The sequence below is a fragment of the Epinephelus fuscoguttatus genome, linkage group LG3 (genome assembly GCF_011397635.1).
Source record: "Epinephelus fuscoguttatus linkage group LG3, E.fuscoguttatus.final_Chr_v1".
Classification (NCBI taxonomy): domain Eukaryota; kingdom Metazoa; phylum Chordata; class Actinopteri; order Perciformes; family Serranidae; genus Epinephelus; species Epinephelus fuscoguttatus.
The window spans coordinates 14049233-14075326 of NC_064754.1; the positions used below are offsets into that span (position 1 = coordinate 14049233).

Genomic DNA, 26094 nt, shown 5'->3' on the forward strand with positions numbered 1-26094 from the left:
CCTTTTTTGGCACTTTATTTTCTCTGTAATAACAAAAACAAAATTTCTTAACAAGCTGCATGGGTGACGTAGTCTCGTTCTCTCTCTTTATTGCCTCCTCTGCGCTGGTCAACAAACGATTCTGCTCCTCTGCTCTTTAGTAATTACACGTAAAGCTGTGCCTCTGTAAATAGACCGCACTTGAGTAGCGCTTTTCTTGTCTTCTGACCACTCAAAGCACTTTTACTCTACACGTCACATTCACCCATTCACACACACATTCACACACTGGTGGCCAAGGCTACCATACAAAGTGTCACCTGTTATTCAGTAACCATTCACTCTCACTCACACACCGATGGAACGGCCAGTGGGAGCAATTTGGGATTCAGTATCTTGCCTAAGTATACGCACTGTCTGTCCGCTTCTTGCGTGCATGTCTTCTTGTGTCTCTCGCTCTCTGTTTAGACTCAACTGACAAATATCTGGAGAAAGTACATCATTTAAAAAAAAAAAACGATCACAAGCAGCGGTGATACTGGGCTATTTCTAAAATACAATAGCAAAGAAAACAGACCAGATGTTGAAACTACTGGCGATAGTTTTGTCTCACTGGGAAGCCAACAGAGATCCGTTGACAGCCACAGTACTCCATGATCAGCTTCTTGGCTTCCGAGCTTCCCAGCTTTGGGGCACTTGGGGCGGGAACTGCCCATTGGTCCGACATCCCATTGTTCCGACCATAATAAACCCATTGTTCCGAAGTCCGTTCCGAAATTATCATGATGCCCTGTGGTTAAGGTCTGGTTAGGTTCAGGCACAAAAACCACTTGCTTAGGGTTAGGAAAAGATCATGGTGTGGGTTAAAATGAAAAAGAAAGTGACAAACACATAAGCTGTGAGCCTGCTCCGCCTCAGGCCTTTCCCAGCTGACCCAGAGCCGGTCGCAGCACACCATCAAGGTAGAAATAAGCCCGCCGAGAGCCGTTCAGCACCGCAGACCATTGGACTAATGGGATGTCGAACCAATGGGCTGTCGGACCAATGACATGGACCCCTTGGGGCTACGGCACTTTCACCTCCTGTGTAAACCCACTGTTCAGTTGTACTCTCAGGCACTGAAATTTAGCACCAGTTGATTTAATGTAAATCAGTAGTTGACGTAATTTGGTCGGTACCCTTAAAAGTAATGAATTCCGTACCTAACCCTATTGTGCATATATCCTAATTAAGGTCTGTGAAGTCTTGAGACAGTTAGCGATTTCCATTTCCATATGGACCACTATAGTCTACTGTTGTTGTGATGGCATAAAACCTCACTCTAAATGTCAGTATCATTAGAAGAGATTCCACGGCTGCTGTGAACCTCTTCTCCAATGCACTGTGAAATAAATCTCATCACTGAACCTGTGATCATGATTCTTCTGTAATGCCTAACCTTACTCTTCTATTCAGGTTCCTCAGGCAGAGACATGTGTCTGTAAACACACACGTCTTCATTAATCCATCTGTCCTGTCTTCTTTAGGGAGTAAAGGTCAAAAGCATGTGTTGCGTCCAGAGTCACTAGAAGGGACGGATGAAGAGGACCCAGTCAGTGCTCTGGAATGGGACCTTTTGTCAACTGACTATTTACTAGGTTGGACAAAATACATCACCAGGATTTTGTTAGCCGAAGTGATTTTAATTTAAAAGACTTACAACAAGACACACACCTGTAGAATAGAAAAATAAAGAAGGTTTTTTGTGTTTGCCGAGTAACTACAAGTTAGTACCATAGATATCATGATTGTAATCAAAATACTTAATCTGGTCTATTCATGTAACCCCCCCACAAAAATCTCTGTGACTATATTTGCCGTCTCAGATGTTAAAGTGATAAACACATTCTCTCTGTCACAGTGTCTAACCTCCATAATGGCATCAGGCTGGTGGACAGCGAGGCCTTGGCGTGCATCACATCCTTCTGCTTCCCCTCAGCTGCTGCATCAGTTCAGTGTTTGGCCTGGGTCCCCTCTGCACCTGGCATGTTCATCACCGGAGGTAAGGACCATGGCTTTCTGTGTGGGAGGTGTAGGATCCAGCATGCCAACCAACTGGTATGGACCAGTTGTTGCCACAGGGCCATCTGTCTATGTATACTGAATATGTCTGACTATGGCTGCGTTCACATTACAAGCAAATGTGGCCCAAATCTTTTAGTTTTTTGCTCTCATGTGACACAGAAATCAGAATTTTTAGGCTCAGACCTGGGCCACATTCATATGTGAAGCCCTCTACATTGTGGCCCCCCCCACTCCTGTCTCCTTTCCTGGTCACATCCACACCTCTATCCTTCATTAAATACCACCAATTGCTGCAAATAGAGTCAGTAGACCAAAAGCCCATCTGTACAACAGCCTGTTATCTTGAAAACAACTGCCCATTGCTCCAAAGGGCATTTCTCCAAAAATATGCTAGACCCTCTCCCAAACAGAAGCACATTGCTAATTAGTGCGCACCACTGTTTTATTCGTTTTTCCCAAATGCCTGTTTTGCAAATGATTATGTTATTGTTTCAGTGCGCATGTGGGTGATGTTACTGTGCGTTTCAGGGCAGAAATATGTTCACACTGATGTCAGATATGGGTCGCTTTGAACACTTCTAGGCCAGCGGTGTCAAATATATGGCCTATGGGCTGAACCAGCCTGCCAAGGGTCCAATTCAGGCCAGTGGATGACTTTCCACTCCTAATATTGATGCACTTGTGAGGGCCTGGAGATGTCAGGTTTCAGGAGCAAGTTAAACAGTGAGTAGCCTACTTAATGTGAGATGCAGCTCTCTGAAAAAAACAATAAATACATATTGTGGTGATATTTTAAGATATCAACCTTTGTGCAAAATATTGTAAATCAGCAGCTTCAGTACAAAAGATTCTCTGTCAGACTTTTAACAACACTGGTGGAACCATATTGCTAAGGCACTGCCTAGACTTTGGATGTATAAATCAATAAATGTTTTCAGAATGTACCATATTAAAAGAAAGGGAAATGTTTAGAGGTGTTTTTATTTACAGGTTATAATGAAGTGGTTTTACTGGTCCGTGCACTTGAGATCACATTAGGCTGTGTGTGGCCCATGAGCTGAAATTAGTTTGACATCCCTGGTATAGGCAGACAGATTTTAACTGGGGGAATAATTGGAACTGAGTGTTAAGCCTGATTTCGTCAACAACCTTTCTTGTTAATTTTTGCAAGACTACAATGAGACGATGACATCATCAATTAATCTGTAGCTATACAAACTGAAAATCCCTCTGTTTTTTTGTTGACAAAAAAGAGGAGATGAAATATTACAGTCAGAACAACTCGGATTAATTTACTTCAGTTAAAGTTAACAATGATACTAACAGGCCTTGGGAGAAAGAAACAAGGAGACAGACTAGACCAGACTAACTGAAACATTCGATATAATGTCATCATCAAAAATACTAAAACAGTACTAAACAGTTTTCATTGACAAAAACTATCATACAATAGTTATGGCTGTGTTTGAGATAAAACTAAAATGCACAGACTACACCTTGACCAAAAAATGAATGAACAATCTTTGTATATTAAAGTGGAAGCAGATGCCCATGCATTATGAGAGGACAAGTTTACAGACCAAGAAAAACATCTAACACATTTGCATTTTGGAAGAGACCTTTGACATGTTTTGACTAATTTGTTTTCCTCTGTCTGTCAGACTCGCAGGTCGGAGTGTTGAGGGTGTGGAATGTGTCTCGCTCAACTCCTTTGGACAGCTTCAAACTGAAAAAGACTGGATTTCATGCTTTGCATGTCCTCAACTCCCCTCTCGCCAAGAAAGGTGACATTCAGAACAAACCATTTTGAACTTATAAATGTGGTATCAACTCAATAATATATATATACATATATATATACCACAGCTGTTACGAGTTGCAGGGGTCATATTTTTAGGTTGGTATCAAAACCTTGTGTCAAATTTACATTCTTATGAGTTTTATACAGAAAACACATCTTCACTATTGTGGTTCTTGAGGACAGTTGTGTGTGTGTGTTAACCACCAAAGCACAACAGATGAGAATGAACATCTCATAATATGTATTAAAATCTATGCTGTCTGGGTATAAAGCAGCTGTTCAAACACTGAGCAATAGATGTTTCCTCTTGTGAGGCTTCATTTGATGAGATAAACAGCTCTTTGGCGCTGAAATCTGATTCAGTCTGACTGTTAAGAAATGGGAGCATTGTCTTGTTTAAGATTTCTAGAATACCACAACAGGTATTTTCTTCTTTAACCGACCTCTTCCACTGTCTCTACAGCTCAGAGTTCTTGTTCTCCCAGTAAGAGTCAGCACACCAGTTCCACCAGTGAGGCTGTTCCTCCCCCAACCCTGTCACAGAACCGGTCCTTCTCTCTGCCCCCTGGCCATGCTGTGTGCTGTTTCATGGATGGAGGGGTGGGACTCTATGACATGGGGGCCAAGAAGTGGGACTTCCTACGAGACTTGGTATTCTATAACATCCTTTGTGAAGTAAACAAATGCTTACACGTGACTGAATGAACAAACCAGTAAAACAACATGCCTTGTACTGTGTTTTTTGACTTGTGAATCATTTGGTCTTTCTCTCTGTTTTCGTGTTGTTTCCAGGGTCATGTAGAGACTATCTTCGACTGTAAGTTTAAGCCAGATGATCCCAACCTGCTGGCCACAGCTAGTTTTGATGGAACCATCAAAATCTGGGACACAAATACACTGACAGCTGTTTACACCTCCCCTGGCAATGAAGGAGTGGTCTACTCCCTGTCCTGGGCTCCAGGTAGATCAACTCCACACATATATACCCTTTCCCACTAAAATTAGTGCACATATGCAGGTTTTTGAAATGCAGGAAATAGGCAAAAGACTCCTTTCCCATTGCCAGTAGCTGTGCAGTAGATAGGTACACCTTTGTGTTTTTTTGTCTTAACTGGTGTTTCAGGTTTGATGTCACATATGCACCAGTAAACAGGGTTAGTAAACAGTAGAATGCAGCATGAAGGCCAGTGGAAATGTTACGATGGTTACTTCTTTTTTAACAAAAATCGATGTGTGAAACCTCAGGCGGAAAAAAACTAACTTGAAAAATCACTTGCAATCCAAACATACATGAACACACCCTAAAAACATTCCAGACCAACAAGTGCATACAAAGAGGTCAGGTATATGGAACAAACAAGTTCAACTCCTATGTCAACAGCAATATCTCAGTAAAGTGTGTCGTCTGTTGCCCATGTGAAAGTTTGTGACCTTTCTATCTGTGTGTGTTTTGAAGGAGACCTGAACTGCATTGCAGGCGCAACGTCTCGTAATGGAGCGTTCATCTGGGATGTCAGGAAAGGGAAGATCATCACTCGCTTTAATGAGGTTACTTTAACTTTCAGTGCAAAACTATGAATCTGTGTATCATTAATCAGAGTATCTGCAGGTCCTTGAAAAATCTTTGCATGCCTTAAGTTCAGTTTTATAAATATGAGGCCTTAAAAGTGAATTTGTGAGGTCTTAACTGACACAAATATCTAATTTCATTGATCCACCTTTTAATATGTTTTTGTCAAAATAAGCGAAGCTCTTTTGCATGAATTCTACATTTCTCATGTTAATAATCTGACTCACCTGTTGGCAAAATGTAGATGAACCTAAATCACTTTAATAGTCCTATTCCTATTTAAAACCAACTTCTACACGGGACAATTTATTTTATACTTACATTTATATTTACATGCAATGCTTGAATAAGAAGACGGTTTGTCAAAATTAGCCTTAAAACTTGTTAAAAATTGTATTTAAAAGGCCTTAAAAAGGCATTAAATTCAAGTGTCTGATACCTGTAGCCACCTCACCAATGTGTCCCTTATCTTAGTCAACTGCCAACTACCCTTAAGTGAAACATGTGACTCCAGCTTATTAAAAATGATGTATGGCATGATGGTGTTTGCAGTGACGGCCTCTTTGTCTCCCTCCAGCATGGTAAGAACGGCATATTCTGTATATCATGGAGCCATAAGGACTCCAAGAGGATTGCTACCTGCAGTGGAGATGGATTCTGGTAAGTTCTCATCCACCCTGATACCTCTGTTCTGACAGCAGTTTGCTCTACTGTGAAAATATTTGCCCTTCATAATATGTCTTACATGTTTTATATTGTTTTGACAACAGTATCATCCGGACCATCGATGGGAAAATCCTCCATAAGTACAAACATCCTGCTGCTGTGTTTGGTTGTGACTGGAGCCAGAACAACAAGTAGGACCTCGATCCATCTGCCATTGTTCTCAGTGGGGGAGTCAATATGCATTAGAGTCACGTCACGCTGCAGTTGGCTGTGATTCAGACCTATTAGGCCTAATCACTGCTTTACTTCTTTCACAGTTTAAACAGTTTAAATACAACTGGACCTGAAAGACAGCATTTGAAAACACCTTATAGCCTACAGCAGAGCAAAAAGCAGTTAAATTAGACAGTACAAAATCACTGTCAGTCAGTCAGTCAGTTGTTTCAACCATGTCAAGCGTGATGTTCTAGCACATTAATATTGTCACATAGAAAGGTGTTGTGCCATCTGTTGTTTTTTTTCACACATCCTCTTCTCTCTCTCTTCGTAGGGACATGATAGCAACAGGCTGTGAGGATAAAAATGTCCGTGTGTACTACCTGGCCACCAGCTCTGATCAGCCTCTGAAGGTCTTCACAGGGCACTTAGCTAAAGTATTCCATGTTCGCTGGTCTCCACTGAGAGAGGGAATACTGTGTTCTGGATCAGATGATGGGTGAGTGCAGACACAGAGAGGGAGGGGTAATGACAACGCTTCAAAATGTTTTTCTTGGATGAGATGAACGTTTAATGGGACAGTTCACTCCAAAACTAAATACACATATTTCCTCTTACCTGTAGTGCTGTTTATCAGTCTAGATTGTTTTGGTGTGAGATGCCGAGGGTCTCTTTCTTGTGAGCAGTTTCACCAACCGTATCACTGTGCAGAAGGACGTTTGCATCTACTCACGGACGAAAGGCTTGTGCTTGTGACAGCATGTAAACATTAATGGCATCCTCCTCTGAGCTGTAACATTAGCTAGCTCAGTGGTGCTAGGTGAGCTAGCAGTAGATGTACACTTCCTCTGCGTGGTGATACAGTTTGCAGGTGTAGTTCAGTAGAGAAAAAATAGGTCCTACATGAAGCTGCTCATAACAAGGTCTGTGGATTATCTTGAGTAACCAGGTCATGATCTCTGTAAAGAGACATATGTATTTTTAAGGTGCTTCAAGGACCACAGTTCAAGTGCCATCTAGTTCCATTATATTAAATAGTGAGAGGGAATATAGGTGTTTTTATTTTGAGGTTAACTGTTCCTTTAAGTAATCATTTGACATTGAATATAAAAGAAACCCCTGTGTGTCTGTGTGTGCAGTACTGTTCGGATATGGGACTACACACAGGACGCGTGTATCAATGTGCTGAGTGGTCATACAGCTCCTGTCAGAGGCTTGATGTGGAACACGGAGGTTCCTTACCTCCTCATTTCAGGTAATGTCACTGAAAGTACTGTTTGATTTGTTGTGGTCGTCTTGGATTTGTGGAGACAGAAGTGACCATGTTCTAATGATAGAGTGGAGATAACCCTAACGATAGCTGCTAGCATGCTTAGCATGGTGTATTTACAGCTGTGGTTAACTGTGATAATATTAATGCTATTTTCGCTAGTGAAGAACAGCCTTAAAACCACTAAAATAAAATGTACTCACTGGAAAAAACGGAACATCTGACTTTTTAGAGGTGACCATGCTCTTATTTATGCATAACTTAATAACATTTAAATAGGTGGGATAAATACAAATTCACCCCTTGTACAGTTGCCATGAATGTTGAAATAAGCTATAAATACCATAACTGTTTTGTACCAGGCAGTAAACATGCTTATTTCTGCTGTAAAGTTCTGCACTTTAACATGGGGGTCTATGGGATTGACTCGCTCTTGGAGCCAGCCTCAGTTGGCCATTTGAGTAAACACTGTTTTCATCACTTCTGTGTTGGCTTCATTTTTCAGCCCCAAAGGCTTCTGCTGGATTTCAACATGTTGTTCTGCTCAGCATGTAAAACCTCTTACTGTCTAATCATAACCAGCATACTTTTATGGCAATAAATAATTATATACTGAGATTCTTTAGTGACATGATAGTTGTCACAATTTTAAGTTATACAGCAGAGGGACAGTGACCTCCATGTTTATGAGGACATGCTGATAGTATGTTTGAGGGTTTATTTTTGGAGTACCAACTGGTAAGCAAGAGGCGAGTAGCTTTGCTGTCAAGAAACTTAGTAAGATTTTTGTCACAATGATCCAGGTTTAAAATACTCTATTGTAACCTCTATAAAATATCATGTACGATTGACAGAGAAACGAGCAGTTGATGAAATGATTTAAAAGCTGCACTATTATGACCCCTACTTGCACCATTAGTAATGTTTAAGTTGCTGACAGTAAATGATGGCTCTTTACTATCCTCTAGTGGCCGTGACAGGAAACTACAACATTAGCAAACGTCTCCTCTGCAAACCTCTGTTTTTTGGCAAATTATACATTGGAATTTCACTCACAAATTTCAGATTTACCACTTGTTACTTTCAGCTCATATTGTGCTGCTGAGATAACCTGCAACTTCATATCTTAACAATATTTTCTATATTGTTTTACCCGGTTTTAACACATCAGTCCACACATGTACTGAGAACAAAATAACTCAAGTGACATGGTGCTCAAACTAGCAGCAAAAGATGAAGTTACTGGCCTCACATTCAGAGTTTCATTATGTGTTTACCTCCTGTAAAAACTGAGAAATGGATGGTGAGACAAGGCACAATGAGAGGATGTCTTGATGTCTGTAAAATGTTGGTCAGTGTGATGCTTCAGTCAGCTGACATTTCTTCTGTTGCATCAACAATAAATAGCTCACGTGGCTAATGTTACCTGTTTACCTTTCCAACAAATGAAATATAATCTCTGCATTAGATGTTGAAAAATTTTCACTATATTCTATGATTTTAAACCGTGCCTGTTTAAAATCTCTGCAGCTATTTAGCTGACAGATGAGCAACTGCTGCAAATAGTAGGCTAAATTGTAAAATATTGTATTATTTTGTAGGTTCTTGGGACTATACAATCAGAGTGTGGGACACAAGAGATGGCACATGTCTGGATGCAGTCTATGACCACGGAGCTGATGTCTACGGTAAGACTGAACCATAGGTGGAAAAATCTGTTAGACTATTAATACTGCAGATACATAATGTGTGTCAAGTACATATTAGATTTAGGATCACAGAATCTGAAAGCTAAGCTCTCTACCACCACCACACTGCCCCACCATTTCTATCATGACATTAATAAACTGTGTCTGTAGGTTTAACATGTCACCAGAATCGTCCGTTCACCATGGCGAGCTGTAGCAGAGACAGCACGGTGAGGCTGTGGTCTCTCACGCCGCTCATCTCTCCACTGCTGCTGAACATCCTCACCAACCAGCCTTGGGAAAAGATAATAGGAAACACAGGTAGGAACAGACTCTGCTCTGTTTCATGGTGTTCTGTTCTAAAACCTCCTGTAACCATGCTGGTTATGTGTGTCTGCAGACACAGCTATGGTTCCTGGCTCACCGCCACTGCTCTGCGGTAAAGTGTCTCGAGACATCAAGCAGGAGTTGGATAAACTGAGCTGTGACATCAGGGCCAAGAAGCTCCGCTGGTTCTCTGAGTGCTTTTCGGTAGTTATACGCTAAATGCTTATTTATTATTGGTCATGATATGTGATGATGTGTCACCTAAATCAGTGTGCAGCCCAGTCACCAGAAGAAAATGTTGGCACTGAACATTACTGCAAGTCATGAATACGCTACATGTTTATGTTTCATACATGTCATACCAACATTTCCAAAGTGACATAGTATATGAGTTGACTTATCAATGGGAGGTGAAGGGGATGGTTGATGGTGTCACACCTATGTGAGATGGGTGCCAAGCTGCAAACCACTGTTAGAGACCAAGAAAAAACAAAACAGTTTTCTTTAGCGAGTCATCACTGTGTTTTCAGTGGATTTTTCGCCCCGAGATCTGGGTGTTTTTTAGCAACCTGTTGCTGATTTTCCTGCCAGGATAGTGCTGCGAAAAGCAGTTGAGACAATACTGGGTTTCCAACAGTGTTTGAATCACCTCGATTTGGTAATGCCACTCAGTCACCTGTCGGCAGTCGCCTGGCCGTTCACACCAGAGGCACATTTCTCCGCGCTGATCAGCAAGTGATTCCTTTCTCTGCTGTTTATATCACATGTAGAGCTCTCTGTCTGATTGTGTGTGTGTGTGTGTGTGTGTGTGTTTGGCTCTGCTCTTCTCTTTGCCTCTCTGTTTAGACACGACTGACAAATAAGTGGAAGGATGGGGCTCATATTCTATCATTCATAATTGTCAGATTATTTATAGAATATTTAATTTACACTTTATATCGTTTCCAATACACTTTCAGTGTGTTTTCTTGCTAGATTCGCTCACAGCTCACGGCTTGCGGAAAATATAGACCAGACGCTGAAATTATCACTACATATTGTGAGCCTGTCTGGGCGCTCATCACCGCGCTGCATGCAGTGTGAATTGCCCAGTCGGTTAACATGGACACAGAGAGCAAGCGAACAGCGTTCTATTGAAAATCTGCGCACTTTGTGGTGTCTCTGTGTGCAGTGTGAACCCAAATATAAAGGAGACGCCTGCCAAGCTGCATACCACTTCAGAACATTGATTGAAACTAACAAACAATGAAACCACATGTTTTCTGCCACATGTTTCCACCTGGTCTTTTGCCACCAAACCAGGTATTTAAAGCCAAAACATTATCTTTTTCCAACCATAACCAAGTGGTTTTTGTGGCTAAACATGAACACACATGAACTACAGCGTTCTTGAAATGTGAAGCTTCAACATATCCGCTACATCATAACATACAAATATTACATATCTGTAGTTTGCAGAAACATACAATGCCAACATTTATTCTGGTGATTTGGTTACATATTCTGTGCCCAAGTGATATTGCATATATTCAAGACTATTTGGGGCATTGAAGTGTAGACCATGTAGTTTCCATAGCTCCTGCTCTGGTTGTGTCTCCCTCCTCTGGCCTTCATGTGCTATTTCAGGCTTGTATTCAAAAATCACTTTGCAGATATATGTCATGGATCAACAATATTTACAAAAGCTTGTAACAGGTTACATGTATTTGATGTAACAGTGAAGAGCAGCTGTCTTTATGTTTTCATGTGAGGAGCTTTCATAGCTAAGAACAAACTATCTTCATATAGACTGTGCCCATGAACATTGAGAGGTGACGTCAGACGCTGGTCAGGTCCTCGGTTTTAACCAGGAGTGTAGCTGTGTTGATTCTGCATGAGGCTCATTTCACTGTTTGACTTTGATATACAGTTGGAAGGTGAGTCAACAAAAGGCTCTCTCCTGCACATCCTTTATTCAGTGTTTACTCAAGAAAATCAAACAGAGATTAGAAAAAGACCTTAATATACTGTAGCTTCTCTTTACTGAAACAACATGGAATGAGAGGCCCACCTTTTATTTCTGTTGAGATTAAAAGTCATTTAAAACGCCTTTAACAGGCTGCTGCATGTAGAATCAACCTAACAGGTTCAACTTGTGCCTCACAGAACACAGCAGCAGATGCATGCTGCATGTGTGTCTATGTGTTTCTGAACATAAATGTGTGTGTACTGTATCCAGCCTCCAGGAGGCAGCAGTAACCTGTGGGACTTGGTATCAGTCATTAATGGCCAGGACGACTCACTGCTACCAGCCAGCTACAGCAAGGGAGTGATGCACATGAAGCACCTGCTCAAGTTTAAAACGGTGAGTATCTGTAATTCCCCGAGTCACTGTTTGAATAGGAAGGTCACCATGTGTGCAAGAACCCAGAGAGGCCTAGATGAGGGCTTCAGTCAAGGAGATGCAAATAAATACAGCAATTTCTGCTCCTAAATATGGAAATAGGCACTCTGTAAACAATAAGTTAATAACAAGCTCCTTGCTGTACAAACAGCTGCAACAACTTACACATAAAAAGATCTAGACACATCAAAATGCCTGAGCACAATGATCATGTGTCTGTAAATATGATGGAAAGGATCCCAACAGAGGTCGACCTCATTGCAAGGTGTGAGATCATTTTTTGTTAACTAGAAACAGCCCTGAAATCACTTTTTTCTAAACACACAGTTATTTTTGTGTGGATAGAGGCAGAATATTTTCACACCTAACTGGGTGAATTAAGGATTTATATAAACCAAACTAGAGTTGGTGATTGTTGGAACAGTGGAGAGACGAAAAAATGCGGCTGTTTGAGTTTTATTTTCTTTCCGTTGGCTTTGAATGAAGTGTGTTTTACAATGATTAAATTGCTGTTTATTTAAATGGAGTCTGGTGGGTTTGATGATAGCGATTTTGGGGCTGCAGGAATCCTTTCCATAATATTGTCAGTCACCAATAATCTGAGTCTGTCAGTGGCAAAAACAAGTGCTTTTAGTGGATGTACATTAACGGTGCTCAGTTTTACTAGAATAAATATCCTCACTTCTCACAGGTGATCTTTATTTACAATCATTCAAACCTGCTTGTTTTGTACTACCTACCTAACAACTGCAGATAGACTAGCTAATCCTTATCCATTTCATTTACAGACCATGAGTCATAATTATTTCCCCACTATTTTAAGATTCCCTCTGTTGTATTTCACCATAGTCCATTTAAGATGTTATTTTCTTTCAGTCTGAGGCCCAGGAGCTCACCATTGTCAAGATGTCTAAATTTGGAGGCGGTATTGGAGCTCCCAGTAAAGAGGAGAGGCTGAAAGAAGCAGCAGACATCCATCTGAGACTGGGACAGATTCAGCGATACTGTGAATTAATGGTGGAGCTGGGACAGGTATGTAGGGAGTGTGTGTGTGCAGGTGCGAGTATGTGAGTAGTAAGTTGTGTTGGCACTGATCCTGTTCATGACTTTGACAATTTTAGTATTCAACATGTTTTTTTTAATCATTGGCTGGCTCCACCTTAGTCCTTTTTTTATCCTTTTATACCATGTCAAATGCAAATTAAAGTTACACTAAAATCAAAAGGACCTAAACCAAGCAAAGTTTTCTAGCTGTTATCAAAACACGATGTCACTGATATCTATAAACCCAGTGAAGACAGTATAATGCTTTGCTTGTCAGGGTGAAAGCCCAAAAGCTACTGTCTGTTCATAGCTTGAAGAATATTTGGTCACAGCCACTGTAATGACCCTGTTTCTGTTGACAGAAATAGACAGAAACGAAAAGAAAGACAGTGGGTATATTTCCAATGTAACTTAAACCAATGGAAAGTGAGCATTACTATCTCTCTTACAGTGGGAGAAAGCATTATCTGTGGCACCAGGAGTCTCCATGAAGTACTGGAAGAAACTCATGCAGAGGTAACCCATCTTTAAAGCTGTTTTCTCAGCTTTCCCCCCAAACAATAAAAAACAACAAAAATGTCATGTCCAGTTGCAGATGTTTTCAGTCAAAGCGAGAGCTGCAAGGATGATTGTTAAAAATATTTGCTCCAGAAAATAAGGTGCTGTCTGGAACCCAAACACAGCACTCAGAGGCAGGCAGACAGTTGTGACCTTTATTTAACATAGATTTACCAGAAACTTGAGGTGATGGCAGATATTCATTCTTCACGGCTCCGAGCTCACACACAGTCTCTAGGTACAGGGGCCAGGGAGTGGACTGGGCAGAGCAGTTCAGTTGGGTAGCCGGCAGAGTTAATAAAGAAGGGCGTACGGATGGCGTAGTTTGAGAAGGGGAGGGATTCGAAAGCAGGGGAGCAGTCCAGCGAAGCAGCAGAGCCGACGAGGGATGACCAGCAGGGAAGTAGGATGCTCAAACGTCGACACAGAGTCAGAAATTCGTGGTCGGGGACAGAAGGCTGGTGAGTCTACTGGGAAACAGACAACGTAGACAAGTCAGGGTCAGTACTGGGCAATCAAGCCATGGGTGAGTGCTGGAATGTATTGCATGGAGTTGAAGAACAATCTGGCACTGAGGGAAAGGCAGCAGCTGCTTATATGCAGGGAGAGCTGATGAGCACAGGTGAGTGGAGTTGTCTTGATGAGGGGGGCGTGGCTGTATCAGTGTGTGAAAAATAGTAATGCATATGAACAGAAACTGACAAAATATAAGCACATTTGAAAATGTAGCCCTGTCTATGTGTTCTGGCCTCATGTCCACATGCAAACTGCATTTTAGATCACTGAAAATGGATCCTTGGTAAAACTACAGGTTGAAGATTTTTAGCTCCTTTGTGAGGCGTCACAGATGAGCAACATCTTGTGCAATGGTGGACGTGACCAAAATAGTGCCTGTTCTAACCTTGTTAACATGACTTTTTACACATTTACACATACATGTCGGTTACTCTTTCAACTATATTAAGAAGCAGAGGCGTCAGACTGTGCTAAGGAGGTCACTGCTTCAATTAGCTTTCTGCTTCATGTCAGGCTTCAGTTTCACCAGCATCTCCTCCTTCTTCTTCTTCTTTGCATGGCTTTAGGGTTAGGATTATATCACTGCCTGATGGTTTGGCATGCTTTTGACAGCACTTCAATTGTATTTTCCATTTATTTTGATATTACATAGATTTTTTATAACAGTACATGTGTGGACAGATATTCTTTTGTAAATGACGGACGGAATAACACAGCTTTCAGAAATACTTGCATGGGTATGGACTGGGTCTGAGGCTGTAATGTGGAATAATCAGGGAAAACATTTTTTAATTACAATGAATAATTAACAACACTAATGATGGCTCTGTTCCATTTGGTGTTCAGTAAGCAGAGCCAGTCAGCCAGCATGTACAACACCAGGGCCCTGAAACTGGCACACTTAACTAGACTGCGGCTATGATTAATGTTATCATTTACACCTGTTCTTTTCCTACTATAACATGTAAACATGTCTGATTTGATAAAATGTCTATTGCGTTCACCCCCTGCATGCTTCATGAAGAATTTAGTAGAGCTTATGTTTGTTTTCACCACATTTTCTTTCAGTCATAATTCTGAATCTAAATCTAAATCTCCTGTTTGTGCACATTAACATGTTCCCCCAGGACTCTGTTTGCTCTGAAGAAATAACACAGATCTTGTGTGGCAAGGACAACTCAGAATATGCTTTGTAGCACGAAAGGGAAAACAGGGCGATAACAAAAACGGCTGCTGATTATGCAGCAAATTAGGAAATGTGTCAGCCTTGTGATAGTCTGGCGACCTGTCCAGGATGTACCCTGGCGACCCTGAAAAGGTTAAGTGGTTACGGATAATGAATAGATGAAAGAATACATCAGTAAATGTCAAAAAAAGACAACACAGAACATGTGTGCTGCAAATGATTTAGAGCTGATTTTTTTAGCTTGATTTTAAGGGTGCTAATTGATTTTCTCCTCTTAATTTTACCAATTTTGATATATGTTACAGGAGAGCTGACCAGCTGATGGCCGAGGATAATGACGATGCCATCCCATACTGCGTCGCAACAGGAGACATAAAGAAACTTGTGACTTTCTTCACTGGCAGAGGACAGCTGCTAGAAGCCTTAATAATAGCACAGGTACAGAGAGGGGGACAAAGACACTGGTAATGAGACGTCAGGAAACAGTATCTTTCCTTAGAGCTGCATGAATGGTAGATGTTGAATAAATGCTTACAGATGGGTGCATCAAGAAAAGGGGTGGATAAATAAATAATGGGAGACAAAGACAGAGAGGTGAGGAAGTACTAATGAATTTGATGGTTGTGACACTAATACATAATAATATTCTTTATTTTTAGGGAGCGTGTGAAGGGAACATTCGTGCACCTCAAACCTCTCCAGTTAACCACACGACTAATGACGTGGATAACAGACAACAATACCAGAGGTAAAACAAACACCAATGATAACATGCTGTTATTGATTTTAGTGATCCAGGTCTCATTTATCCAGTCATGTGCTCAGTACTTCCCAAACAGACAGCGCTGTCTGACTGGAATATGAACTGAAAGTGAAACTTATCTATGCTCTCTGTAAAACCAGACTCCATTGACTCATTTTACCTCACTGAGCACGGGAGCTGCTGATCTACTGCTCCCTCTATCATTAGGTTTGTGTTTGTTATTGTGTGACTTTGGTGTTTTAAAAGGTTAGTTTGGATTCACTAAAGTCACACAGTAACACAAACTAACTACCGAGCGAGGCAGCGACAGACCAGCCTCTCTAGTGTTCAGCAAGGTAAAATTACAGTTTTTATCAATGGAGTGTGGCTTTGAAGAGAGCATAGATAAATTTTACTTTGTAGTCTGTTCAGTTCCCCATCAGAATAGACTGTTCGAGAAGTGCTGATCATACGACGAGATAAATGAGACTTGGATTATACTGCACAAGTTGTGTTTATCCCGGACCCAAAGCCAAAAGACATTTAAATAAACAGTATTTAAGTGTGTAAAGAGCAGCATATTTTCAAAGGTTAAATACTAAAGTTACCCTTTAATCCCAGAACATTTCTCGGATGATAATCTGTTGGCTTTATTTGCTCTTTTTCTCTCCAGTCTCCTCCATAAGGTTTGTGAGGAACTTGCTGAGTGGTACTTTCAGGACGGATGTTCTGTCCTGGCAGCATGCTGCCACCTAGCTGTGGACAACATCAAGGTACACAGAGTCATATCACTATGAGTTATATACAGTATATTTGCATTTGTTTGTTTGTGCATTTTCTGAGAATATCGTGCAGTTTCATATGTCTCTCCTTTATTATAAGTGATCAGTAATGAGAATAAGAAATCTGATTTTAATTGGCTGACATGTGTGTGTGTGTGTGTGTGTGTGTGTGTGTGTGTGTGTGTATGTGTTTGTTTTTAGTTAGCCATGTCGAGCCAAATCAGAGGTAATGAGCTGGAGTTGGCTGCATGTGTGGGTATCGTCCTCGGAGAGGCAGCCAGTGAGAGCACTGCATACTGTCTTGAACTCTTGGCCAGGAAGTACATGACGACACCCACATGGTATTTCACCATTCAGACACATCCAGTGACAGTGTAACCTCTGTTATTCTTCTGTAAACCTTAGAAGTAATCCAAACTATCACTGGCCCAGTGTTGGCTTTTTGGTTTGGTGTTCAATTAATGAAATGTGTACAAGTTGTTTCACTTTCCATTATGACATGTGTCCCTGATTGTGAAGGTTATGCACTGAAACCCTAGTTCTCACCTCTCACCTCTGTGGAGCAGGGCACTGAGTTATGAAGACAGTACATAGACGGCCAATAGCGAATACTGCCAACCTGTTTTTACTTTATAAATCAGCCAAAAGTCCCCTTTGCATTTATCAATATTAGTGACTGTAGACAGGCAGGGAGCTATAGTTACACACACACCTAGATTGGCTGCTACTAAGGTATACGTTTATCTCTACCGTTTTTACCTTTAGGGAACTCTCAGCTGACCTTCTGCGAATGATCCCTGACAACCACATTTTACTGGCTAAGCTGTGTGCATTTTACCCAGGAAGTGCCGATGAGATCAACCAGTTTCATGGAAGGGTGAGTAAGCAATTATTAAAGCTGACTTAGCAAGAAATCTGGGGAAAAAAATGGCAGAATTTGAAAACACACCATCCTCATGCAGCTCTCATCTCTCTGTCCTAAGCCCCTCCCACCACACAGACACAGGCATAAAAGGAATATTATCAGACTCTCTTTTTGATAAGTCCAGCTTCCTTTATTTGGTTGCTTTGCAGTAAAGGATTCCCTGCCATTGAATCAGGCTTCCACTGACATGATGTGCATCTGCATTTGAAAAACAGCCAACAGGAACACCCTCTCTCTGAAATGACCTGTGATTTGCCAAAGTCTCCCATCGCTGACTAGTTTCCCCTCAGTCCACTTGATTTACAGTATGCTCAAACATTATTATAGGTTTTTTGCTCAGAGGGGCCAGAAATAAAACTGCCTTCCCCAGCTTTAAGTTAAATCTAAGACATGTTTTTGGATGAAGCCAAATCAAGGCTCCATATCTGATGTTGATGATCTCATGAACATTTATGATGATTATAGTGACTACAATTATGTGTTGTTTGTCATTCAAGTGCGGTCTCCCTTCATTAGAGGAATGTAAGGCCTTGGCAGAAGCAGCCATGTCTGAAGGAGATTTGTTTACAGCAGTTAAGTTCCACTTGCTGAGCTCTGATCCTGAGAACGCCCTGTCTATCGGGCTAGAGCACGTCAAAGGTATTGACAACTCAGTTTTATCGTGTTTCATTGTTTTTCTAGTTCTGTTATCCCATTTCATTCTGTAAAACTGTATTTTATATATTTTTAAATCAACATTAAACTGCATTCATAACTAAAATAAGCCATTCCATGGTTGTCCCAGAGTTTGGTGTAGTTATAAGTGTAATTTATAAATGACCAGTTCCCAAACCAACTTTTGTGAAGACCCTTAAAATCTGCACTTTCCAGTTGATTTGGTGTAAAACTGTAAAATGTATGCCTTTATGGAGCACTAATTACCTGTAATCAGAAACCTTATTAATTTTCCTCCCCACCAGAACAGCTGACTGGATCTGATTGGACGGTGGATAGCGTTCAGCCAATCCTGGACCTGATGAGTTACATCAGAACGGACTGCCTCATCACCACCAAGCAGACTGAGTAAGACATTTTTTAACTTCAGCATTAGTATTAATAGTTACTATTTGAATTATTTTCCATTATGTGTTACTTCGCATACATTGTCAGACTGATCACTAATCATGTGTGTGTGTGTGTGTGTGTGTGTGTGTGTGTGTGTGTGTGTGTGTGTGTGTGTGCGCGTGCAGAGGCCGCAGTGAGCTGTTGATCCTGTGCGGTTATATTGGAGGTCTGCTGGCCATCAGAAGACAGTACTCCAGCATCGTACCTGCACTCTACGAATACACCAGGTAGACACCAACTCTGTGTGTGTGTGTGTGTGTGTGTGTGTGTGTGTGTGTGTGTGTGTGCACAGGTGTTAAAAACTCTTTATTTAATCTTTGAAAAACAAAACTTTGGTGGTGTTCTGCATGTGTCAAAAAGGCGTGGAGCTGCTTAAAAATATTTCCAATGCATAAGTTTCCTATCTGATTTATCAACTGTGATTATTTACCTGAGGTGTACCCAGTTTTCACCCTGACAACTTTTAATGTCATGAAGTGACATCTGTACTCTCAGTAATAAACCTTTATTTTACTTCTTGTAATCCTCTACGATTGGCTGTAGCTCTGTTTGGTGTAACACTCTGACAGTTCCCTCCTTACTTCTGTTCAATCATTCATTTTCTGTAACTGCTTATTCTGTTAGCGGTTGCTAGGGGGGCTGGAGCCTATCCCAGCTGACACTGGGACAGATCACCAGACTATCACAGAGCTGACACATAGAGACAGACAACTATTCACCCTCACTTTCACACCTATGAGCAATTTTGAGTCACCAGTTAACCTGCATGTCTTTGGACTGTGGGAGGAAGCTGGAGTACCCAGCAAAAACCCACGCTGACATGGGGAGAACATGCTAACTCCACACAGAGTTCAAACCTGGAACTCTCTCCCTGTGACGTAATAATGCTAACCACTGCACCACTGTGCCGCCATGATCATTACTAAACTTTGTGAAATAAGTCACGAGTCTTCATGAACATGTTTAACAAAGTTTAAGGATTTACCTAAAGTAAAGCAGGAGGGGTGTTTTGAAAAATAAAGGAGTAAACAGCAATAATGAGTTTTGCAGTGATGATCTGATGCCTGGTGTCGAGCTGCATATTCTGTATTTCATGAATAATTACAATAATCAGGCTGAAATTGGATTAACAATTTGTCCGTCAGTCTGACTACCATGTTCTTCGTTCTGTTTCCCAGTCAGTTGTTGAAGCGACGGGAGGTGTGTGTTCCTCTGAAGATTGAGCAGCTGTCTGTGGAGCTGGATGCCTGGCGGGCGTGCACACAAAGTAACAGCAAGTAGGTTACACGTACACACACACACACACACACACACACACACACACACACACACACACACACACACACACACGAAGACAATGGTATTGAATTTAATTGAATGTTATTAATAACACTATGAAGTACCAAATTGTGAAGGCGTACAAATTAACACCAATTAGATCAAGTGTTATCAGAGGCTTTAAGGGAGGATGGTGAAGGATGGGAACACTGAGGAGGCTGTCAGTCATGACTCAGTAGTATAATCATGCCTCGTCTCAGCTGCCCAGTGGAGCTAAAAGCTAAGGCCACGATGAGGCCCGTTACCAAGGCAACACAAGAGAGGAGGGACTTGAGATACATGAAGAGCAGCTGAATCACCTCTGGGGAGAGAGATGTGTTGTCCTGAGTGATGACAAAGACGGTTAGGTTGCTGCTGACTGACAGATCTGGTGACTGAAGATAAACATGTTTCTGAGGTGTCAGGGACTCCTCAACACAGGGACACAGTATTGAGCCTCATGGTAACTGCACCATGGAGGAGCTCAGAGTGCTGCACAGCTTTGTTAAATTCTATGAAGTCACAGAAGCTAGAGCATCTTGACAGACTACTATCAGACTTCATTGGGTATGTGTGTAGGATGACTTCAGTTAGCCTGGAGGCCTTGTATATATGATGTCAGACAAATAAGGCAGAGGGTGGCAGCAACATTGTGGCCGCGTTCGGACGCCACTGCTGCAAAAGTGGCCACACTGAAATAGGTAAAGAGGAAGAATGTTGATCTGTACATCTATTGTCAGAGAAGTATAGGGCAGGGATGCTCAACTTGCTTTACCCAGGGGCCACTTTTGAAGAAATGACAGAAAGCCAGGGGCCAGTTTTTAGAATTTGAGGACACTTGAGACTTAGCCTGCACTTCTGTTGGGTGAACCTACCCTGACACTTATTTCTTGATAAACAGGCTCTATTTTGAGCGTTTTTAATGTTATTTTGCACACTGAGGTTTTTTTCATCCAAGAAAAATCGTTACGCATAGAAACCTTGCAAACTGTTCCCAGTGTGTGTCCTGTTGCCACATTTTCTTCACTGATTCTTGGGCAAATGTCTCTAAAGGCTTCTGACAGATACCAAAAATGCAGAAAATCTAACCTGTTCCAAAAATTTTTATAACGGACTAAAGTTTTGGATGAAAAACAGACTGGAACCTCTCAGTTCACTTTTAATTTCCAATGGGTGTCATCAGCAGCCATAGATCAAAATGCCTCTGGACGCAATTGGATAAACCGACAACCAGTCAAACAAATGGAAACAGACTACAGCGTGCAGAGATGAGCTGTGATAGTGTAGCATCAATTGTCCAACGAGCGTTGCCAACTTTGCCATCAGAATTGAAAACTAGCACTTGAACATAAAGTTCCACCATCAGCTGCAGCCATCTTGGTTGTTTTCACACACTGTGATGACATGGAGCTGGTTGAAAATTGCAAAGTTTACCTTGAGCGTGAAGGCTCTGCCAGTTATCAGTCACTATATAGAACATACCTGTATTAGATAGACGGCTGTGATAGGCCAGTTTTGGGCCTGTTTGGCTGGAAATCTGTTTGAACAGGAGAGGGTGCAGATGTATCTGCCAGAGAAAATGAAGCAAGGCTACTATTTTGATGCTTTTTAATGCACAATGGCGCTTTTAAATGCATTCAAAGTAAAAAAAAAAAAAATCCAGTCTGGATCAATTTAATATCACTGTGGGCCCCCCGGCACCTGCTGGGTTGTAAGTTGATTATCACTGACACTGAGGATTGCCCATTGAATTAATGGAACCAGAGATGTATGAGTGATTATTGCCTCCACCTTACCCTCTGGATGTTTTGTTCTGAGTGGGAAAATATCAGTCACACATTAAATATAGATCTACTCATGTTCATACTACCATATGTAAGTCACTGGCAGGTGACTGTTGTTATCACTATAATACCTCTACACTGCTTATATGCATGAACCCAGCTTCACAACTGTGTCTCTGTCTGTGTTTTCAACAGTCCTCCATCAGAGAGTCAAAGGGAAGAGTTCAGCATCCTCGAGAGGAGAATCCAGCCAACAGATTCAGGTATAAAAACGGTTCTTGACATAGTTTATCAGAGAGTTTATGGAAATAAAACACCACTCATATAAGATTTTTGTATAGACCTTCATTTTAGATCAGCAACATAAGCCCAAGACTAAGGTGTGTTGATGCTGGTAGTGGTCTGAGGGTGACAACAGCATCAGGAGTCTGGTCCTAACGGCTAAGGCAGTCTTTGTTAAGACCAGTCTTTAGAATGGACTTTACGTCGGTTGCATCAGCCAAATTTAACCTAGTCTTAACTAAGCCAAACTTTATGTGAATGCCACGTCAGTGTGTGTTGCTAGGATACAATATCATTGCTGTCTTGCTAATCTGTAGCTGATGCTAATCATTTCTAATTTGCAGCAATGTTATGGAGGGAAAAAAAAGGCAATTTCACAGACATTGAGATAAGAAGGTTAACAGAGCTGTACAGCCAGCACACCAATATGCAGACTGTCAAGCACCCAAACATTACAAGTAGTGAACTTGGAGAGAAATAACGGAGGCCATCAATAGTTGTTCAGAGTTGATCAGCGTTTGCTCGTGAAACAGTGTGAAGGAAAGTGGAAAGACCCCCTGAGCAAGGCAAAGAGAGACATTTCTGCGAAAAAAAAAAATCCGTCCAACTGGCGGGTTCTTCCCCTGAAACATCAATAACATCACTGTTGTTATTTTTGGGAAGGATTCACCTTTTTTTTAAACTGATTTGGTTGGTGCTGGTATGGACCAGCCACCGGGGGAGAGTGATGTCTCACAGATGGATGTGGTTCACATTATCAATAGCAACAAGAGCAGTGACCTTACTGTGAATTGCGAAGGCTAAAGCCTACATGGTGCGAACCAGCGTAGATATTATGTTAGACTAAGTTCAAACCAATGTAACTAAGGATCCGGTGCAGGCGCTGTGTAACCGGCCCCAGGAGCTGGAGTCAGAGACAGTTGCCCTTATTTCTATGAAACCTGATGATAGTGAATACATATTATGTGCAGTTGTTAACTGGTAAAACATATTTCCTTTCTTTCAGCTGCTTTAGTCTTGTGCGGTGCTGATTATGTGACAGGCTCCAACCTGCCGAGCCACTCAGATGTTCAACTGTCATGTTTCACTGGACACAGAATACAGGTGAGTGCCTCTTTATTTTATTGGTGTGTTTGTATCTCCACCGACATGTCGTAAAAACTTGTGACTTTTCTCATGTTTTCTTTTTTTATGTGCAGGGTCCAGTGTTTTTGCTGGAGGACGGTAAATCAGCGATCTCTCTTAATGACGCTTTAATGTGGGCAAAGGTCAACCCTTTCTCCCCTCTGGGAACAGGACTGCGCATCAACCCCTTCTAACACACACACACACACACACACACAAAGAGGACATACCAAGTGACGAAGCAAAGGGTTCACAGTTTGGAAATAAGGAAGAAAAGTGACAACTGCACTGAAAACAACATTTCTGTGCTTCAGCTAACTGGCCAACTGTATTCCTTACATAACTTAAAAAGCCAGTACAACAACACATCTCTGAATCGGAGGATGATTCAGCTTCAAACTCGCTCATGGTAATGATAGATAATCATACTGGTTAGCTGTTATGTGATGAGAACTTATAGCCAACAGAATCATCATGCTTCAGTTGTGAAGGGGGATTCTTATTGAACGCCATGTAATTTATTCCCTCCTTTCTCCAGTTAACAACTTCTCAACATATGAGTATGTATATACAGGGTATAAATCTGAACTACTTTCTTCTATCGTTGTAAAAAAAAAAAAAAGAAAGACTGAAATAAAGCAACCATTGCATATTTATACAAGACTTGTCCATGTTGTTTTAAAATCATATTTACATCAAAAATTAAATGCGTGTGAATGCTGACAGCTGAACAAAGTGCTGCTGAAAATGCAGGAAAGTGAAAAGCATTGCCTGAAAAATGTTAAAGCCCAAATGCATTGAACTGCACTGCTGAAAAACTCAGAAACTGAAACCAATCAGTGAATCCAGCAGAAGTAGAAGCAGAACTGTATTACCTAAAGAAGCTAAGAAATTAAATGCATCACTAGAAAAATGTCTAGCTCAACTGTTAGAAAGCTGAGTGCCAAGAGTGATACTGTCTACTGTTATTATACACATGATTACTGTCACACTGTATACTATCAGATATTAATATATTATTATTAATTATAATATTATTACTTTCATTAATGTTGTTGTAAGCTACTGCCATTACTGTCTATCCTGCATCTCTCTCTCTCTCTGTCTCTCTCTCTCTCTGTCCCATTGTGTCATACGGTTTACTGTTAATTTATTATGTTGATCTGTTCTGTACGACATCTATTGCACGTCTGTCCGTCCTGGAAGAGGGATTCCTCCACAGTTGCTCTTCCTGAGGTTTCTACAGTTTTTTTTTCCCTGTTAAAGGGTTTTTTGGGGGGAGTTTTTCCTTATCCGCTGTGAGGGTCCAAAGGACAGAGGGATGTCGTATGCTGTAAAGCCCTGTGAGGCAAATTGTGATTTGTGATATTGGGCTTTATAAATAAAATTGATTGATTGATTGAATAATTAAAAGGCAGAAAGACAACATCGTTTGTATTTTAAAAAGTGTTAAAGGTAGAACATAAAGTTTTGACATTTGAATGGTTTCTGTAGGTGAAAGCAGGCAGCAGTAGTCGTCTACGACCAAAGAGTGTATGGAAGAAGAACAATTAAGCATCTCCTATATTTTGGGACTTTTATTTTGTAAATACCTCCTACTTTGGGTGGTTCCCATGAGGTGTGGTGACATGTCTTTGGACTCTAACCACCGTGTCACTGAGCACCTGAAAACGTCTGCAATTAGTATTTATGGTTGTTACACTGCTGTGCTAAACCTGGCTCGTTAAACTGCATCAGCTAAGGCTAGCAAGCCCGTAACTTAGGGCCTCTCCCTAAGTGTAGCATGAGATGTGAGAAATGTGCCTGGATTTCCCTGACTCACCACCAGGCCACCGCTCTTGCTCCTCATGACCAGCTCCCTCTGACCAGACGACTCTGTTGGACATCCTTCAGGTGCTGTCGGACCAGTCTCTTTGTCACTGTTCAGAGTGAATGTGTAATTACATGGATAATTGGTGGGTGGCATGTCAAATGCTTTCTCAGTCTCTTTGTCTTCAGAATGTCTTGCCTACGGCATCTCCCTCTCCGCTCAGCTGAAAGGCCTCTCCAGCTCTCCCTCCAGGTGCAGCTAATAGCAGCTAATGAGACATTATCACCAACCCCCAACGGTGACGTGAGTGCTGACCCTGCCTCCTACCACCTGCCTAAACCACACCCACAAGACATTCATTAAACTACCAATAAAGCTATCATAACAATGGTAGTGATTGTGACGTCATGTCCCATGACTAGATAGCGATGTTCCCATGTCCAATAATGATCCATTTAAACCCTCTTTTACAGGAAATATTGATCATATTACTGCTATGAAAGAAGAAAATGGACGTGTCCTTTTCTTATGGCATTTGACAGTTCATATGGTTGTGATCAGACGGCCGCACAGTGACGTCCACTCCACGTTCAAAGATTTGTCGGCCAATTACGGGACGGCCATTTTTTAAAAACATAAATACATGTTTATCCCATTCATGTATATTTACATGTAAATGATATTCCTGCCTCATTGTTTTAAGCCTGTGGTGTTTGTTAGAACCTAAACTCTTTATCCAAGCTGCTTTTGCACACACACATGAAAGAAGTTTTCCTTCAGGGTTTTCTGTCAGTGAGTCAGATGACATGGTATAAAGAGCGACAAAGTTGATGTAAGAGGGAGGATAGGTCACACACAAGACTTTCACCAGAATACAAGGGTTTAAGTTCTGTGTGGGTCAACTTAGCCTTATCATTTTTAGACTTAGCTGACTTATTTTCATTTCATAGAATGT

General features: G+C 41.3%; 1 protein-coding gene across 1 annotated transcript in view; it reads left to right on the forward strand.

The window, feature by feature from the left end:
* wdr17 (WD repeat domain 17) overlaps positions 1 to 24170 on the forward strand; it is a 31611-nt gene extending 7441 nt beyond the window's left edge. The window contains exons 5-32 of the mRNA XM_049571678.1: positions 1506 to 1616; positions 1880 to 2020; positions 3705 to 3827; positions 4308 to 4495; positions 4637 to 4805; positions 5301 to 5392; positions 5992 to 6074; positions 6185 to 6271; positions 6631 to 6795; positions 7436 to 7551; positions 9168 to 9254; positions 9426 to 9575; positions 9655 to 9785; positions 11800 to 11925; positions 12841 to 12996; positions 13460 to 13524; positions 15574 to 15706; positions 15928 to 16016; positions 16684 to 16783; positions 16994 to 17133; positions 17558 to 17669; positions 18215 to 18356; positions 18677 to 18779; positions 18947 to 19048; positions 20000 to 20098; positions 22118 to 22185; positions 23211 to 23308; positions 23404 to 24170. Of these exons, the coding sequence (XP_049427635.1) occupies positions 1506 to 1616; positions 1880 to 2020; positions 3705 to 3827; positions 4308 to 4495; positions 4637 to 4805; positions 5301 to 5392; positions 5992 to 6074; positions 6185 to 6271; positions 6631 to 6795; positions 7436 to 7551; positions 9168 to 9254; positions 9426 to 9575; positions 9655 to 9785; positions 11800 to 11925; positions 12841 to 12996; positions 13460 to 13524; positions 15574 to 15706; positions 15928 to 16016; positions 16684 to 16783; positions 16994 to 17133; positions 17558 to 17669; positions 18215 to 18356; positions 18677 to 18779; positions 18947 to 19048; positions 20000 to 20098; positions 22118 to 22185; positions 23211 to 23308; positions 23404 to 23523 (3296 nt within the window). The 3' untranslated portion in view covers positions 23524 to 24170. The remainder of the gene's footprint in view (positions 1 to 1505; positions 1617 to 1879; positions 2021 to 3704; positions 3828 to 4307; positions 4496 to 4636; positions 4806 to 5300; positions 5393 to 5991; positions 6075 to 6184; positions 6272 to 6630; positions 6796 to 7435; positions 7552 to 9167; positions 9255 to 9425; positions 9576 to 9654; positions 9786 to 11799; positions 11926 to 12840; positions 12997 to 13459; positions 13525 to 15573; positions 15707 to 15927; positions 16017 to 16683; positions 16784 to 16993; positions 17134 to 17557; positions 17670 to 18214; positions 18357 to 18676; positions 18780 to 18946; positions 19049 to 19999; positions 20099 to 22117; positions 22186 to 23210; positions 23309 to 23403) is intronic.
* Positions 24171 to 26094: the final 1924 nt, after the last annotated feature.